The sequence below is a fragment of the Poecilia reticulata genome, chromosome 1 (genome assembly GCF_904066995.2).
Source record: "Poecilia reticulata chromosome 1, P_reticulata-male-v2, whole genome shotgun sequence".
In the NCBI taxonomy this organism is placed as follows: domain Eukaryota; kingdom Metazoa; phylum Chordata; class Actinopteri; order Cyprinodontiformes; family Poeciliidae; genus Poecilia; species Poecilia reticulata.
This window is the reverse complement of record NC_088830.1, coordinates 7891648-7911150: the sequence shown is the minus strand read 5'-3', so window position 1 is coordinate 7911150 and position 19503 is coordinate 7891648. Positions and strand designations below refer to the sequence as shown.

General features: G+C 42.4%; 1 protein-coding gene across 3 annotated transcripts in view; it reads right to left on the bottom strand.

Moving 5' to 3' along the window:
* Positions 1-19503, bottom strand: part of nacc1b (nucleus accumbens associated 1, BEN and BTB (POZ) domain containing b) — a 37972-nt gene that overhangs the window by 17512 nt on the left and 957 nt on the right. Inside the window, exons 1-5 of one of the 3 annotated variants that reach the window (XM_008424599.3) lie at positions 19348-19497; positions 4884-5034; positions 3768-4010; positions 2784-3005; positions 1889-2342 (exon numbers count right to left, since the gene is read on the bottom strand). In XM_008424599.3, coding sequence (XP_008422821.1) covers positions 1889-2342; positions 2784-3005; positions 3768-4010; positions 4884-5009 — 1045 coding nt within the window. In that variant the 5' untranslated portion in view covers positions 5010-5034; positions 19348-19497. Of the gene's footprint in view, positions 1-1888; positions 2343-2783; positions 3006-3767; positions 4011-4883; positions 5035-16780; positions 18948-19347; positions 19498-19503 lie in introns of those variants that run through there. The other 2 variants (XM_008424523.3, XM_081603438.1) reach the window with 2 other exon arrangements.

Below are 19503 nucleotides of genomic sequence, written 5' to 3'. Positions count from 1 at the left end.
AATAGACAACAGATGGAAATTATTGGCAATTAGCAAGACACACTCAATAAAGGAGTGGTTTTGCAGGTGGGGACCACAGACCACTTCTCAGTACCTATGCTGTCTGGCTGATGTTTTGGTCAGTTTTGAATGTTGGTGGTGCTTTCACACTCGTGGTAGCATGAGTCTACAAATTCGCCACTCTACAACCCACACAAGTGGCTCAGGTAGTGCAGCTCATCCAGGATGGCACATCAATTCGAGCTGTGGCAAGGAGGTTTGCTGTGTCTGTCAGCGTAGTGTCCAGAGGCTGGAGGCGCTACCAGGAGACAGGCCAGTACACCAGGAGACGTGGAGGAGGCCGTAGGATGGCAACAACCCAGCAGCAGGACCGCTACCTCTGCCTTTGTGCAAGAAGGAACAGGAGGAGCACTGCCAGAGCCCTGCAAAATGACCTCCAGCAGGTCACAAATGTGCATGTGTCTGCACAAACGGTTAGAAACCGACTCCATGAGGATGGTATGAGGGCCCGACGTCCACAGATGGGGGTTGTGCTCACAGCCCAACACCTTGCAGGACACTTGGCATTTGCCAGAGAACACCAGGATTGGCAAATTCGCCACTGGCGCCTTGTGCTCTTCACAGATGAAAACAGGTTCACACTGAGCACATGTGACAGACGTGACGGAGTCTGGAGACGCCGTGGAGAGCGGTCTGCTGCCTGCAACATCCTTCAACATGACCGGTTTGGCAGTGGGTCAGTAATGGTGTGGGGTGGCATTTCTTTGGAGGGCTGCACAGCCCTCCATGTGCTCACCAGAGGTAGCCTGACTGCCATTAGATACCGAGATGAGATCCTCAGACCCCTTTGTGAGACCATATGCTGGTGCGGTTGGCCCTGGGTTCCTCCTACTGCAGGACAATGCTAGACCTCATGTGGCTGGTGTGTGTCAGCAGTTCCTGCAAGATGAAGGCATTGAAGCTATGGACTGGCCCGCCCGTTCCCCAGACCTGAATCCAATTGAGCACATCTGGGACATCATGTCTCGCTCCATCCACCAACGTCACGTTGCACCACAGACTGTCCAGGAGTTGGCGGATGCTTTAGTCCAGGTCTGGGAGGAAATCCCTCAGGAGACCATCCACCACCTCATCAGGAGCATGCCCAGGCGTTGTAGGGAGGTCATACAGGCACGTGGAGGCCACACACAATACTGAGCCTCATTTTGACTTGTTTTAAGGACATTACATTAAAGTTGGATCAGCCTGTAGTGTGTTTTTTTTTCACTTTAATTTTGTGTGTGGCTCCAAATCCAGGCCTCCATTGGTTAATAAATTTGATTTCCATTGATAATTTTTGTGTGATTTTGTTGTCAGCACATTCAACTTTGTACAGAACAATGTATTCAATGAGAATATTTCATTCATTCAGATCTAGGATGTGTTATTTGAGTGTTCCCTTTATTTTTTTGAGCAGTGTATATTTTTATATATATAAAACCCAACTAATTTTATTGAATATTTGTCAGCTTTAGTAGGCTATAATATATATAATATATATTTTTGCATCCCATTAAATTAAAATCTCCGTTACTACTGCTTCCACTAAACACTTTAAGACAACAGCTGTGACAAAGTGCTGTACAGATAAAATCAACAAACATTCAAAATAGGGAAAGGACTGAAGAAAAAGACAACAATAAAAACTCAAATGGAAATCAGATCAAAACTCTCAAAACAAACCGAACTTTCCAGGCAAACGAACCAGAGCAAAACGAGGTGTAAATGCACCCAAAGATTGCTAACTTAGCTGCTTTTTCACTCTGCAACAGGTTCGTTACAGAAGAGTGTTGATGCTACAATTGCTAGCTTAAAACGATCTGAACACGTGGCCTACTCATTTCCTCACCTGCCGCTCCGGCGTTCAGCATGCTGTACATGGTGTACATGTTGCAGATCTGTCTGTACTGCTCTTCGGCGCTCTCATCTGCAATCTCGTCCTCCTCCTCATCGTCGTGGTAACTGATTGGCGAGTCACTGGTGTACATGCTGAGCGTGCCCGGGCTGGTGCCTTCGGGGGTGCCGACATTGTTGTTGTTACTGTTGTGGTTAGTGTTGAGTCCAGCTCCTCCCACTAAAGCGGCACCGGCCGCCATCGCAACACCGGTCACCGGGCCTCGCCCAGACGCATCCTGCGTCGCTGCGTTACAAGACGAGGAAGAAGAGGAGGAGGACGAGTAGCGTGCAGCCTTCCTCATTCCACCTCCCCCGCCTCCTCCAGACCCCCCGCCCCCGTCCCGGTTGGCCCCCTCCCACAGCCGCTTGGCCACGGGGGTGCAGAGCACAGAGTAGGGTGAGCCCTCCTGCCGGGGAGGAAGGAGGTACAGCCGGTTAATTATCATCACACCCAGACGCTTTAGCAGCTCATCAAATGCTCACGACTACCAAGGAAACGGAACAAACAGCGACATGTCAAAGTCTGTTGTGTGGGGTGTCAAGCAGTGAATAAAAGAGATTAACAGTTGATGTTATGAAGGTTTGTTGTAGGATCCTTTGAGAAAAAGCACTTTAAAGTTTCAACAGCTTTTTCAACTTTTGAATACACCAAAGCTAACTGTAAGTGTCAGAAATCATTTAATTACTAAGACGATCACAACACAAACAGTCCGTGGACACTGAAAAAATGCTTTGTAACCCGCTTACTGTTGAAGTTCTTCAATCATTTTCCCTTTATATAATTTATATAATTTTCTGCAAAGTATAAGAGAATGTAGCGAGTTTTAAGGTCTTTGGTCAGACGGTACCTGCTGCTGCTGAGGGACTTGCTGAGGCGTAGTGGCCGTTTGTTCCGTCTTCACCTTGGATACCAGGGGAAGAGGCGTCAGACAGGAAGAAGGCCTTCCTACAGGCGCTGCAGCCACACCCACACCCACCCCTCCCACTGTCTGGGTGACTGGACTCTGGGGCTCGGAGGACGGAGTCTCCTCGGCATGGAGACCCTGGGAGTCACAGCTTGGGGAAGAGACCTGAGGTGATTGGGAAAATGAAAGTTTGATCCATGCACAGTAGGTTGATCTTATGCTTTATGGTTTAACAGTTCAACATTTTTAGGAGTTTTGTCCTTCGTAGAACCTTCACAATGATTTTTGTGAATGATGATGGAGGGATGGGGGAGAAAAAGATGAACAGTTGCCTGAATAATGTTTGGAGTCAGACAGATGGACAGAGAAAATGGATGGGTGGATGGATGCATGGGTGGGTAATTTTTGGATGGATGATACATATATAAGTTTTGGATGGATGGACAGATGGTTGGATAATTTCTGAATGAATAGAATGATGGACAACTTTTGGGGACAGTCAGACAGATGGATGAAACTTTTAGACAATGGAGTAGGTATACCATCTTTCCACACTTATCCAGACCTCAGGCATATTTCTACATTTATAGACTTTTCTAGACTGTCCACATACTTTTGCAAACTTCACTTTAAGCACAGTGCAATGTTTGTTCCAGTTAAATGTTAAATGACAAGCTGGCGAGAAAAGGTTCTGATCAAGATACAGATCTATGTAGTGAGGTACTCCAAACCCGATCAGATCACCACTGCTACTTACAGTGTCACTATCATAATTCAGATATTTTTGAGTCACAACAGCATCATGTGTCAGGATTGCAATTATTAATTATAGTTACGGTAACTAACATAGTTTTCTTTGAGCATGCTCGACAATACGTACATACACAACTGCCACACACTTAGCTCATTCATTCACTCTGAAGTCACCTTGAGGAAAAACTCTGTGCCTTTCTCCATTATCTGTTGGATCTGGAGGAAGCCGGCGGTGTACATCAGCAGAAACTGGTCTCCGATGTTCATGCTGAGGCGCCCCGTGTAGCAGAAGGCCAGAATCTGCTGGAAGCTCTGCGGCTGCACAGCCGGCGGCAGCTCCACCACAGAGCTCTTCCCGCCGGCATTGAACAGATCCCGGAAGTAGGAGCTGCTGGCTGCCAGAACTGCACGATGAGCCTGAGGGGTAAACAGTGTGGGGTGTGTGGGGGGCTCGTCAAGGTTCAAACCACACAGTGATCCAGGCTGAATATATAAACAGACTGATGGAAACAATGTTGGATCCATTTGATTATCACACATTTACTACACCACTGATGGCGAATATGTTGTCTGCCAAAATGCCTGCCAAACAATTAAGGTGATCAAATTTAATGTTTAGGAGGTATGGTTTTAAAACACACAGAACTGTTTGATATTTTGTCATGTAATAACTACAAATTTCAATATATTTTATTCTATTTCCACCATCTTTTTGGCGCCCACTCTAGCTCAGCACCCCATGCACCGCATATAGTGCATACACACTTTTTGCACCACAGGATGGGTGGTTTGGGAGGGGCTTGAGACAAATACTCATTGGATATTTTACTTATTTTATGGGCAATTATTTATAATTCTTATCTGTAAAAATGTTAAACAATAAACTGTTTTTTTCCCTATCACAATTATTGTAGTTCTTTCTGCTAAAAAGAAGGAAGGTTGTTATATGTACCCATCATCTGATGAAAGACTATTAACTTTCTGATTAGATTTGAATTTTGAATCTCAACCCATTTGAATATGCATGCAAGTTTGAGGTTGTAATGTGACTAAAATATGGAGAAATTCAAGTGTTTTGTATGTAAATCCACATTAAAGAAAGCTGAAAATAATTATTCAATTAAAATGTAAACTAATTCATAATCCACATATTTCATAAGGCAAAACAAAAAGACATTGAATTCAACAAAACTTTACATAAAGTTATTAGACAAAATAACAATTTAACATTTTAATTATGGAGAAATACTGTTTATATACTGCAGAATAAAATATTTCATACAATCTAACCTTAAAGGCATGCCCCTTGACGACCACAGAGACGTCACAATAGAGGCCCTGCAGCCGCTGTTCGTTCAGACACTCCAGGACGTTGTTGCCAAAGTTGGGGATCGCCATCTGCAGCGTCTGAGCCATAACGCTCTGCCCAGGACCACAGGGTCTGCGAAATTTAGTCGGGGGCAAGAAATAAAGTCAGGGGTGTACATGTGGCAAACAATTAGACACATTTTATTGGAGTAAGAGCCAACCTGAGGCAACTTTATTTGTAAGAACTTTTCAAAAGAGCAAAAATGAGCAAAAGTGCTGAACAGACACCATATTAAAAAACCAACATAAAACAAGCAAACTAGTGGTTTCCCAATGCCGTTACCGATGTCGAGCCGATACCAGCATCAAGTGCTCATACTCAGAAAAGCAAGCTGATACCCCAAACCGATACTACTGTTCTGCTGGACTTTCCTCCTGGGCTGCAATGAGGTGCAACTCTGAAGGTAAACCACACTTCATACTAGGTGGTGGTGGGAATACACCAATAAGCTATTTGTTGATCCTCAAAAAAAAAAAAAAAGATAAAGAAGAAGAACAGAGAAGCTACATGGTGGCAAGTGGAGAAAATTTAGTAGTTGCACTAGACTTATTTGTGTGACTTATTTTGACTAGCGGTGTCAAAAAAATCCTGTCCTTATCTAATGTTATCCATCTTTTTTTTTAATGATAATGACATTTAATTGCTTTTAGATCTCATCATCTGAGATGTGTGATTAATTGGAGCAGAGCAGTGGAGCAAACTGCACTTGTTAGTCTGATGGACATCTGCACTTTCACTTCTTTCCTTCGTCTACAAGGTGAGCTGTCTACTTCTCTGGTTAGACTATTACAAGTAGATTAACACAACTGGATCGCACATTTTCTTTTGGCTTTCTCTGTGCAGCATTGTTGGCTTATTAAATGGGCCACAGAAGCCCAAGCCACCATCAAATAATTTTGGGCCGACTAAATTCAAGCAAAAAGTCTTTTGACAAGTGATAAAATTTTACAAATGGACAGTGAAGAGACCTGCCTAATGTGTATAGTGGGCTTCTTTTGAGCAAGACACAACACATTCAGTATTTTAGGTGTAGCTTTAATATCAAAATCAGCAAACATGCTCTTATTTTCTAAATTACTACAGTTAGCATACATGATATAACTAGCATGTTGACCTATAGTAACAAGCTCCATTCAATATGGAAGAAAAGATGTCAAAGCTAAAATGAGCTAAATGCTAATATTGGCTAAACTCCTGTCAAATCGCATGTGGGCTATCACTAGGGAGGAAGGAGGAGCTAAAGGCATGTTGTAGATAGATTACCAAGGGAAGGGTTAGGAGTGGCTAAATGAGGAAGCAAAACAAATGCAAAGAGTAGACGAGGCGGTAAAAAAGACAAAGCAATAAAAGAAATCTTCAGAGATGAAAAGTAGAGCAAAATGACGAGCAGATGGAAATGAAGAGAGCAAGACAACTTGAGATAAAGAGAAAGGGTTGCTTACGTGCACAAAGATTAATGAATTAAAAATTTGGTAAACAGCTTTGATTCAAGTCTAGCTTCTAAATAAAAGAGAATTTGGAGGCAACTGGGCCAGTTATATAAGCCCTTATCTTTATCCTAACCCTGTTTCCTTACATCTGATTCACTTTATAGAACTGTTTGGCGGTTTTGCCCTACTTTGACATTTATTTTGTCAGTTCTTCTAAGCAAAGAACAAAAAACTGCTTACATAACTTGTCTATTTCACTTCACCACAGAACAAAAGGGTCTCTGATCAAAAGGAAGGAAACCATAGATCTCCCAGCAAATAATATATCCATCATTAAAGCGTCACTTTAAAATGGACTGTATTTTTGTTTATAAATGCGCAGCACATATAAACTGTAGCTGGGAACAGAAGTAAACCGCTGGGAACGTAAAGGTGAGTCGCAACGCCACTGAACAAATACGTCATATGGAAGATTGTGGCCTAAAAGCAATGGATGCAGGCCAAGTTCGGCAGACACCAGCGAGTATTTGGAGCACAGCAATGATGCATTCTATCTGACCCCGCTCCAACCCCAAACATCCCACTAATCTGTAATAATATTTAACTGATTAGCCATTCTCTTCCGCTGGGAGCAAAACACACTCGGATAAAACCCGGCAACCTAAACAGCAGGCTTCACAGATTCATTCAGATCTTGTATTTCCGGCAAGTGGCGATGACGAGACCTGCTAACTGAAATTCACAATTTTCACAACTTATTGTCAGAGCTTCTACACCAAATTGGAGTCTGACTGGAAAAGGACTAACTTAATGATGATAAGAAGCTAATCGAGAAAAGTTTATTTGTGTAGAACAATTCAGTAACAAAGAGCTTTACACAATTAAAACATAACGCAATGAACAAACAAAAAAAGCATTATGTTTCAGACAAATCAAAGAGAAGTAATAAAAAGTTGCAGTACATATGACAATTAATCAATGTTCCAGTTATTTTTAATCAAAAGCAGCTTTAAACTGGTGGATTTTTTTTCTTTTTTTTATTTGCCGTGATTTAAAAGAACTCTGTGTTTTGGCAGTTTTGCATTTTTCTTGAAGTTTGTTTCAGATAAAACTGAACACTGCTTCTCCATGTTTGTTTTTGATTCTGGGGATGCAAAGTAAATTTCAACTAGAAGATCTGAGTTGTGTGAAAGATTGATTTAAATCTCTAATGTGTTTTGTTCCTATAATCTTTGCGTTTCTAGATCTGGCTGCGACATTAGTCCTTCAATCCTAGAGATGGCCTTAAGGTGATAGAAGGATGACTTTGTAATAGTCTTTATGTGTTGTTGAAGGTTCAGGTCTGAGTCCATCACTATTCCCAGATTTTAGACCTGATCGCTAGTTTCTGGTTGTAATAACTGAAGTTGCACGCTGACTCCAGATTGTTTCTGTTTATGGTCCGAAGATAATAACTTCAGTTTACTACAGATGAACAGACATAAAACCGCTAGAGACAGACACATTACAAATGATCAAACTAAACAAACAGAAAAAAATAACAGTAAAAGAACGATTCAGAATGGGAAGAGAGCTGTATCAGATATAGGAGATAAGGAAGCTGTGGGAGATATTTCTTCATTGATAATATCTGGACATTTCTTCTAGTTTTACGATTTTTGCTGTGGTTAAATGTTTCGGATCATCTACGAAATTTCAAATTTAAAGGTTTCTTTTTAAAAAGGAAGTTTGAATCTATATTGGATTTTTCTCTCATTACCCACAAAGGGTCTCATAGTCCCATGGAAGCATTTGATTAACGTTTCCAAGCAAGATCTAAAGAAACCATACACTTTCTCCAACTCTAAGCAAGGTCCTGCCCCTCATTCTAGATGTGGGTTTGACCACTTGTCTAATCAAATTAATAGAGTTCGTTTAAGTTGGCTGATTTCCTGGCACAGAGCTGGCTTTGAGACAAAGTCTAAACATTTTTAATATGCCTGAGGTCAGGCCCAGTCCAGAAGCTTAATGTTAGAGTGCTTAATTAGTTCCAAAACCAGTTTTGATGTGTTTGGGAATATTGTCCCATTCCAACTGTGTCCTTAGTTTTAACTGCCTCGCTGTCAATTTGATGGAAAGTTAAAGAATTCATGCAATGCACCATTAGCACTGGCAGAGAAACAGACCCTCGCTATGATGCTACGATGGTGGAAGCTAATTTCAGATTTCTTAGGTGTGAAAATATTAATTTTGTCTCCTCCAAACATGCCTATTGTCATTGTGGCCAAATAACCCAGTCTGTTTTGCGTGACCATAAAAGTTTCTTCCAGAAGACATTTGGATCCTCAATGTGAGCAATAAGAATTCCAGCCAAGCTCATGTGTTAATTTTGGAGCAGAATGTTCTTTCTTTGTCGACATGGATGAAGTTGGCAAACACACAAGTTTCTGAAGCGGCTCAGACCCCTAACTCCATAAAAGATTTTATGTACTATACTTAAAGGCTAAGCCATGAATCTGAAACAATTTAAATGAACTCTACCAATTTTGATAAGTAAGTCTGCAACGTGCAAAGATCTTGCTAACAGATATACAAAGTGTGTGATTTCAATGCTAAAGGATATTCAACCAAATATAAGTAGGGTATAACTTTGACTCTTTGTAGATTAAAGATAATTCACAAACTGTGACTTTTATCTAGTGGTAAATCTTTTTTTTAAAAACGTGACCTAGTTATTTCGTCACCCCAGGGTGAAAATCTCCATAGTTTAAAGTCTAGAACTATTTTGTCAGTCTCAGAGAGGTAAGTGCATATAAACTTTGCACCAGAATATGTTTAAACCCAACATAGTCATTTGTCAAGCCTGACTACATCACCGTTTTAAATATTCTCCACAAGTATGACTGAAAAATATCATCATGAACAAACTGTTGTAAGCAACAGTATAGCACAACTCAACGTGGTTCAACTGCAATGTGAATATTGTCCATCTGTCCATCCATCCATTTTCTGCCGCTTATCCGGGGTCGGGTCGCGGGGGCAGCAGCTTCAGAATGGAGGCCCAGACTTCCCTCTCCCCAGCCACTTCTTCCAGCTCCTCCGGAGAAACCCCAAGGCATTCCAAGGCCAGCCGAGAGACATAGTCCCTCCAGCATGTCCTGGGTCTTCCCCGAGGCCTCCTCCCGGTGGGACGTGCCCGGAACACCTCACCAGGGAGGTGTCCAGGAGGCCTCCTTACTAGATGCCCGAGCCACCTCAACTGGTTCCTCTTGAGAGCAGCGGCTCTACTCTGAGTCCCTCCCGGATGACCGAGCTTCTCACCCTATCTCTAAGGGAGAGCCCAGCCACCCTGCGGAGGAAACCTATTTCGGCCGCTTGTACCCGTGATCTCATTCTTTCGGTCATGACCCAAAGCTCATGACCATAGATGAGGGTGGGAACGTAGATCGACCGGTAAATCGAGAGCTTCACTTTTTGACTCAGCTCTCTCTTCACCACGACGGACCGGTACAGCGCCCGCTTTACGGCAGACGCTGCCCCAATCCGCCTGTCGATCTCCCTCTCCCTTCTTCCCTCATTCGTGAACAAGATCCCCAGATACTTAAACTCCTCCACTTGAGGCAGGACGACCACCTTGACCCAGAGAAGGCACTCTACCCTTTTCTGGCTGAAGACCATGGCCTCGGATTTGGAGGCACTGAGCCTCATCCTGGCCGCTTCACACTCAGCCATGAACCGTTCCTGCGAGAGCTGCAGATCACGATCTGATGAAGCCAACAGGACCACATCATCCGCAAAAAGCAGAGATGTGATCCTAAAGCCACCAAAACGGATTCCCTCAACACCTCGGCTGCGCCTAGAAATTCTGTCCATGAAAGTAATGAACAGAATCAGTAACAAAGGGCAGCCTTGGTGGAGTCCAACTCTCACTGGATACGAGCCCGACTTACTGCTGGCAATGCGGACCAGACTCTTGACACCAGTCATACAGGGACCTGACAGCCCGTATCAAAGGGCCTGGTACCCCATACTCCTGGAGAACCCCCCACAAAACCCTCCTAGGCACATGGTCGAACGCCTTCTCCAAGTCCACAAAACACATGTAGACTGGTTGGGCGAACTCTGCCATCGAGGAGCTTTTTGACCACCTCTGCGACCTCGTCCCCAGAGATTGGAGAGCCCTACCCAGAGTCCCCCGGCTCAGCTTCCTCAACAGAAGGCATGTTGGTGGGATTGAGGAGGTCTTCAAAGTATTCCGCCCACCGGCCCACAATGTCCCGAGTTGAGGTCAGCAGCACACCATCCACCCTGTAAACAGTGTTGGTGCTGCACTGCTTCCCCCTCCTGAGACGCCGGATGGTGGACCAGAGTCGCCTCGAAGCCAGTACCCCCTCCAAGGACTCCAAGAAGGGTGGGTAATCTGAACTGCTGTTCGGCCCGTAAGCACAGACAACAGTCAGAACCCGTCCCCCCACCCGTAGGCAGAGTGGGGGGACCCTCTAGTTCACTGGGGTAAACCCCAACGTACAGGCGCCAAGATGAGGGACAACAAGTATGCCCACTCCTGCCCGGCGCCTCTCACCGTGGGCAACTCCAGAGTGGAAGTACGTCCAGCCCCTCTCAAGGAGACTAGTTCCAGAACCAGAGCCATGCATCGAGGTGAGGCAGACTATTTCTAGCCGCAACCTCTCAGCCTCGCACCTCGCACACTAGCTCCGGTTCCTTACCCACTAGAGAGGTGACGTTCCATGTCCCAAGAGCCAGCTTCTGCAGCCGAGGATTAGACCGCCAGGGTCCCTTCTCTCGGCTGCCGCCCGTCACACAATGCACCCGACCCCTTTGGCCCCTCCAATAGCTGTTGAGCCCATTGGAAGGGGGACCCACGTCTCCTCTTTGGGCTCAGCCCGGCTGGGCTCCGTGGGTAAAAGCCTGACCACCAGGCGCTCGCCATTGTGCCCCACAACCAGGCCTGGCTTCAGAGTGGGGCCCCGGTGACCCGCGTCCGGGCGAGGGAACGCCAGATCCAAAGATATTTTCCATCATAAGGGGTCTTCGGGCTGCACTTTGTCTGGTTCCTCACCTAGGACCTGTCTGCCTTGGGTGACCCTACCAGGGGCATAAAACCCCAGACAGCATAGCTCCTGGGATCATTGGGAAACTCAAACCCCTCCACCACGATAAGGTGGCAGCCCAAGGAGGAGTATGAATATTGTACACAATGAAATATTGTACATAATGAAATTGTGATGACAATATATTCACAGTATATTGTTCAGCCTTAATCTGGAGACCATTCCTCCAACACAACACGGCACTGGCATTCAGGTCTAACTAGGTTTTGATACCAGTGGCCACCAGTAACATAATAGCCAATAGCGTGTCATGTGGCATTGCGGGTGTTTCAACTTCTAGTTGTGGTACAAGTAAATCTTCCAGAGATTGTCAGCCTCATCTTAAATTCTTCCATGTTTAGCCATTCACAGAAAAGCCACAAAGCCACCAACCGGAAGTTTCAGAGCAAATTTCTTAAACTAAAATCTTTCTCTAATTGCCTTCTAAACTCTAACAAGTCGGCAAAAATGTAACACAAAAGTGACCAAGAGAGGTGGCAAATACAGAAAGATGCCCTGAAAAAAGGCAACCCCCCCCTCCTCCCCGAATATCCCAATCATAATAACACAGCATACTGAATCGCACCATCTTGTTTTCAGAAAGAACAAACACAAATAGATTTACTTTCATCAAAGTTTCCGGAGAAGTCATGAAAACAGCTAAAAGTTTAGAAGTGAAGTGAAGTGAAGCATTGGGGTGAGGGAAAAAAAAAACTTAACCTGTCAAAGCACAAACAGATGTGTAGAGCCATCATTTCACAATAACATAGAGTGGAAAGAGGCAGAGATTTAAATTCCTACACAACCCAAATCAGTATAGCAGCATGCAGCTATGCACTGAATGCAACTTTGTTTATGCGGTGGCTTAAATTAAACCCGAATAAATCTGAAAAACGCACGACAATGTCTCCGTTTGCAAATCCTTCCGTCTCATCCAAACACAAAATGTCTCCTGGGACACTAACTTCAGACACATTCTCACGTATAGGACACATAAAACCATCAAATATAACTCCTCCTGGCTTGAATTAAGTTATAAAACGTATACAAGAAATGGGAAGGGGTTTTTTTTTTTGGTCTCAACTCCTTTAAAAAGCTACTCCTTGGCTACAAACGCAAGGCAGCAGTGATGGGAAACTACCAGGTGTAAACGTGAGGCAGGATGCTGCGGGATGCTCACTCAGCAGACCTTCCCCAGATGAACAATAAACGCTGGGAAAAAAAATAAAATAAATTTGACCGGAGTGTACCGACTAGGCATGATCTGCTGCTTTACGCCTCCACAACGCAGCACAGAGACTAGACGGTCATTAACGTTTTAACTAATTAATCATCAAATAAATCCTTTTAATCAATCTAATCACAAGGCAAAGGGGAGTCAGCAGGAGATTAAACATGTCTTATTATAACCAGAAAGCTCTTCCTTCATATGTTTTCTTTTAATTCTAATAATATAATATAATGCAAGATATTACATTACTGTGCTAAACTGACAGGACATTGCGCAACAAGATTACACACTCATCATTCAAATGAACTTACCAAGATGAGAGTGCAGTGTAACTGTTAGTGCTACATGTTGCATTTTTTCCATATTTATTTAAAATTAATGCAATGCAGTAAGGAAGTCAATTATGTCACTAATTTTACAATATGTTATTGTGTTAACAATTTTAATTCATTTTAAGATATAAAATGATGGCTAATCAATAAAATAATAATCTTAGTGAAATATTTTTTACTTTATGTTGACAATTGAAAATATTTAAAAGTAAAATATTTATACATACCTGTCAAATTTTGGATTTTGTGTTGCAGTTTTCTTTTTGTTGAATTTGTAATCCGGATATCAGCAAAATTATCATTTAAACAAGCTATAACATTAAAAATGTTATATTTTTAATATAACATTTATTTATATTTATCTATTTATTATATTATTGTTAATCTAAACAGTGTTTTACTATTTTTTTTTAAATTTACATTTTAATGTTGTAATTTACAGGATATTACTGTGAAATTCAGACTTCTTTAGTTTAATGAGTAAGTAATATATCACCTCTATCAACCAATAGAAAATGAAGAATGAGGAAACAAATACAGTTTTTTTTTTGCTCCTGATCTTATTTGGAAAGAAATTAAGTTGCTAAAAATCTCTAACCTCTCTCTGATATCTTTATTACGGCTTAGAGGAGTATTTCAGAGGTTGATAGTCGACGTGTGTTGCAGTTTATAGGTATAAATACAATGTGATCAAAAACTATTTGCCCCCTTACAGATTATATCTACATTGTCATACTTTCATGTTTGAGCTCATCAAACACATTTTTTAAATATCAAATCAGAGAATTAACCAGAGTAAATACATAATGCAGTTTTTAGATTCTGATTTTATTTATGGAAGTGAAAAAAAAAAGTTATATAAACCATTATGTTTAATCACCAAAAAAAATAATTGGTGATTAAACAATTACAGTTGGGCCACCCTTTTGTGGCACCAACTGACATTAAAACTTTGCAATGACGGCCAATGAGTTAGTTTTTTTTTTTTAGGTCGTAGTGAAGTAATCTGGTCGTCCAACGGCATCTAAAGTGGAGTTAAGTGCAGATTTTCACTAGAACACTCCAGAACTAACAAGTTCCTGTTTTGTCTTTTCAGTCCACTGAATATTTAGCATTGACACACATCGGAGAAAAGCTTTCGTCAAATGTGAGATGGGCGTTTGGGTTGCTTTTTGGTGGTTTTCATCTTTTCCTCCCATGGGGGCATTTTAGTTAGCCAGTCTCTTTCTTACTGTTGCACTCTTGGGAATAACTTTTGTAGACCAGTGACTTCTGTAACAGATCCCCTACTGTATCCTGTCTTCCCTGTTAGACATGGATTAGACTGATGTGATGGCTTGTTTGCCATCTGTTATTGAATTCATCTTGATCAGGGAATTGTGTGTTAGTTTTGAAAATAGTTTAGCCAGCTTTATTTTCATATTTTTTTAGATATATATGGAGACATTTGGGTATCATAGCAGCACAGAAACAAGTGAATTGCAGGTAAAGTACTAAATAGAGATGCTAATAAATCAGATGCTAATAAAGCAGCCTTGATTTCCTTTATTTTGGGGGGATCAGTCGATGTTTACACAGGAACATAATCTCATCCGTCGATCTTTGTCACTTCCAGTGACTGAAAATCAACTTTGTCGCTCTATTTTGCAACTTTTCTGACAAAAATAATCAGTATCAGTCAAAATTGGAATCGGGAGATCAGGCTTTTTAAAGATTGATGATCGGCCAGGAAACTGCAATCGTTGCACCCATCGTAGCAAAATAGCATAAATAAAAGCTAGAACAGCTCTAAAAGCACATCAGACCAAAGCTATTTCTGTCATAGAGAATATGGCACAAAAAATGACAACAAAAGTGACAAAAAGTAGAATGCACACAACAAAGTTGGGAGACGAAGCATGAGGCTGCCGACAACCCCAACGACACAAGCGAAATAACTCAAATAATCGTTCAAAACTGAATTTTATATGGACTCAGGTTATTTTTTTGTCCACTATTAAACTTTGTTTAGTGTTGATTTAAACTTATTTTAACTTTAAGTTTGTCTCACAAAAGAGCAAGAAAAACTAAATCTGTAAGGGGGCCAATATTTTTTTCACAACATGTGCAGTCATAAAAATAATAATGAACAGACAGCTATAAAGACAAAGTATGTGCAATAAAAACTGAAAAAAAGCTGTTTTTCTTACCGCTTTTAAAATATTATACATTTATTAGTAAAATTAGACATTTATCTTTTGCATTTATTTACTGTTATTTTTGATACTATAGTAACAAAGGTGGAATATGACCATGTTTAATAGTTGAGCTATTGGCTCTTGTAAGCAGCAGTCTGCAGACAGCTGCTGCTTGAAGCTTGCCAACTATAGTTTTAAATGAGCATTACCTATTATGAGAGCATAGTGTGGAAATTAAGAGTGGCATGACAGTGATTGTTTTTCTTTTCTTTCCCCTCCAACCAAATGTGCCTTTAGTGTGCACAGCAAATGCCTACTGAGCTTTTTTTTTTTTTAAACAAAAAAATTAAGGAAAAAAATCACAGAACAGCGACACTGTCTCCCATCTAAAACATATGAAACTGTGGCTGAAAAGTGAAAGCCGAACAGACGTCCAATTAAAGATGTCTAAATGCAGTCAGAAGGTCAGATGGAGTTAATCACACTGGCATCCAAATGCCAATATTGGACATCATCTAAACAAAAATGGATTGCTTCCCCATTTATTTGTTTTTTCTGATCTAAATAAACAGAAGCGCTGCAAGTGGACATAAAGTAAATATCCATAAGCAATTAGTGGCAAGAAAAACCTCATTAAAAGGAAACCATAGGAATGATATGAGTCATGGCTGAAATTTGAAGGGGGCAGGGTTGACACCCATAACTCATTAAAATTTAGTTAATCTGCCTGATGCCTCACAATAAAAATCAACAACGTTTATGCTTCATTTTTAAAGCGATGTGGTGCATTTTGTTTATTTGCAAGGATACATTTGTACCCCCCACATCCAGGCTGCTTGACTGATTTTATTTCAACATACACAGGGGCACAGATGTATGGATATTCTACACGCACCAACTTCTCCCCCCATACAGGTCAGAAAGGTCACAACAACTTGCAGGAAACATAAAGGAGAGTTAATTCAAAACACTTGACCCTTGCCCCGCAGTTAACATGTGCCCCATTACATGCTCTGGCTCAATGCTCTACTGTGTGTGGCTTCTTTTCCCTGTCTCTGTGTGTGTCCCTATGTCCTAAAAAGTGTCTTTTTAGCACTTTATGCAAAACCACTCACATGCAGCCCCTCAATGTGCTGCAAGCAAATATTAAAAGTGTGTCCAGATAATGCGCTATTTCTGCTGGAACGTCGTAATTACTAGACACTTGATATCAGCATCAATCTCAGCCAAATCAGTGAGTTTACTACTTTTGGGAGGTTAAAAGGTATCCTGTTAGCAAGTAGCAGGCTAAAGCTAAAGCTAACACTGGTCAGAAGAAAGAAGCTGTCTCTCACGTTAAAAGTAGCAAACGTGTCCGTTAATCACGTAAAAATAAAATTCGCTTCCTTGTTTGAATACGTTTGTGGCGGCAAGTGCTGCATTCGCCGACACTGAGGGTAAAGTGAGATAAGCGGCACAATGTGGCTACAGTGTAGCCTCCCCCTGAGCACCCCCAGCGCTCAAACTTCAGAGACGACTTATCATTTATGCACATCAGTTATTCATTAATTCATCTTACGTGAAAGTCTAGCAGAGTCTCGCCGGCAGACACCTCGGAGGCTGAGTCCCGCTACCAGCGGTGAAGCAGGGCAAGTCGGGGCGGCCAGAAAGCTGTCGGTGCCCCCGCTGTGTGCCAGCCTCGATGCCCGGTAGGATTTAGGAGTGCTCGGTTGGCCCGGGCCGGTGTGAGAGACCGGCCGTGTTCAGCGGGAGGAGGAGGGGGCAGCAGCAGCAGCGGAGAAAGGATTCAAAATATAGCTTTTTTTCTCCTCCCTTTTATTTAATGTCAGCTCAAGCTCCAACTTCACTTAAAGAATGCAGCCAAATATTTGTCTCTTTTTGTCGTCTGGGGAGACGGGGGACATTAAAAAAATTCCTCAAAACCGTCGAGGGGGTCGGTGTTCTCCCCGCGTCTCCGTGCCAGCAGCACCGTGCGATGTCCTTCTCCTCCCGGCGGTACAGCGGAGCAGCTACCGATCCGGTTCGGAGACGAGCTAGTCCCGTCCAAGATGTCGCTTATGATGTCTTGCTTCAATTAAATTATTTATAATAAGCAATCTCGGCCAACCACAGAAGCGATACTGGGCAGAACTCCAATTTCCAGACTATTTTTTTTCTTTCTTCTTTTCTTTTCTTTTTTTTTTTTTAACCGGGGAGGAGTTTATAGCGGGTGATCTTGGCACTCCATCTTTAACCGACATCAACAGGTCATCCCGGGACACAAATGCGCTGCAACTGTGGGCGAGACAGAGGGATGGATCCGCGGCATGGCGAGAGGAGAACAGAGCAGAGAGGAGGGGAGAGAAATGGATACGGGATTGGCTGGAAGAAAAGAAAAACTAAACTTTGCCGGTTTATTCACTGCACTTTGTGATTTTAGGCGACTGGCAGCGGTTTGCACTTGCAGCTTGACGACCCGAAGAGACAAGGTTGCTTTTGAGGAAGTTCAGGAATGCGGGAGAAAGATGAGCCGGGAACTCATAAAGCCACTCACCGACGAAAGAAAGGAGAGCAGGGGCGACACAAGAGATTTTGTAAGGGGGGTGGCTACACGGGGGGCCTCTTATAATAATACAACAACAACAAAACTTTGATTCAATCTTAGGAATGGACTGCATGGTGCCGTTCGTAGCACTGTAGTCATTTCACTCAAAGTAGAAGGTCTTGGCTTTGAATCCAAGTCTGTGGTCTTTCATGGATTTCTCTCCATGAACGGGTGGGTTCCGAAGATTTTCGTATGGGTGGGTAAACCTGGCCAGTAAAAATGTTATGAGTGCACAGCTAAACAAAATAAATATATAAATAAATAAGATATATTTATTATATTAACAATTGTTATTCTATTTAAAATTTTATAGATATGAATTTATTTATTGTGTATTACATTTATTTCTCGGTGGCAAACATTTTTCCTGGAAGGGGCCATGAACCCTTTACACCCCCTTGGGGGCACCACTGGTGGGTTTTCTCCAGGTACTCCGGCTTCCTCCCACAGTTCAAAACATGACTCTTAGGTTAATTGGCCTCTGTAAGCTTCCTGCAGGTATGAGTTTCTGTCCTGTGTGATGCCCTATGATGGCCTGGCATCGCATCCATCACAGGATGACTGCTGGAGATGGGGTGTGGAGGTACCTGGGTGCATGATGATTTCAGGTGATTGGTAAAATAGGATACAAAATATACAGTCAGCTCAAGACGTGTGTAGCGGATAAAGCAATGAAATGTCCCGCGCAAAACTTTTGTCCACTGACTCAAGCTTAAATATGAATCCACTATACTTATGCTTGATTTTTCATATGTTGAGCAACTGAAAATCTGTGCTTTTTACACGTAAAATTGATGTTGTGGCTGATAACCGTTATTGGCAATAAGATGGAAATAAACATTGCTTGTTAATTGGCCAAGTTTTACTTATCGAACCAGCACCAGTATCTTAAAAAGATGACTAACATCGGGTAACACAGATATAGATACCGATATATTGTGCATCCCTAATAAATTTTGCCATAATTTATGGCATATGGTGAGACATCAAGCAGGTATTGACCTTGTGAAATTTGAAAACAGCCCCAGAGAAAGTGGCATATATCTAAAAATAGGACCCCAACATATAAATATAAATAAATCTTGTAACCTATAAACATTTGACCCCTCCTATTTTAAAATCATTCACTATATATTATATTATATTATATTATATTATACAGAATTTTTTTGCACGATCATTGCCCCCCTCTGACCCCCCTCTTGGTGGCGCCACTGTAGGAGGGGGGCAGCGCGACAAAAGTATGAAGCCGGTGTGAAGTGGTTAAAGTTTGGTCTGTCCCCATGTGCCCATCCCCCCACAACAGTTACCACAACTTTACCATCCAATTCAGAACAAAACAACAACAACAAAAAGACTCACAATAGCTTCACCTTCACTTCAGCAGCACACCATACCTCCCTGTTCATCCAAATTCATGAGGACACCTCCCCACCCCCTACAAAAACACAGTGCTGGAACGGGACAAGACGTCTCCGTCCCGCACAGGCTGATGAGTCCGAACCGCCGGGGGGCGAGTTGATCCGAACCTTTCAACTTACCCCTCCGCTGGATTCTGCTGGAATTTCTTCCGAATGGAGGAGCGGCGCACAAGAAGAAGAAGAAGCGGTCTAGTTTCTCCCTCCCTCCGCCTCGCCACAGACAGTCATTCACTTTGACTGTATGCTGTGAACCAGCAGCAGCACACCATTCACACA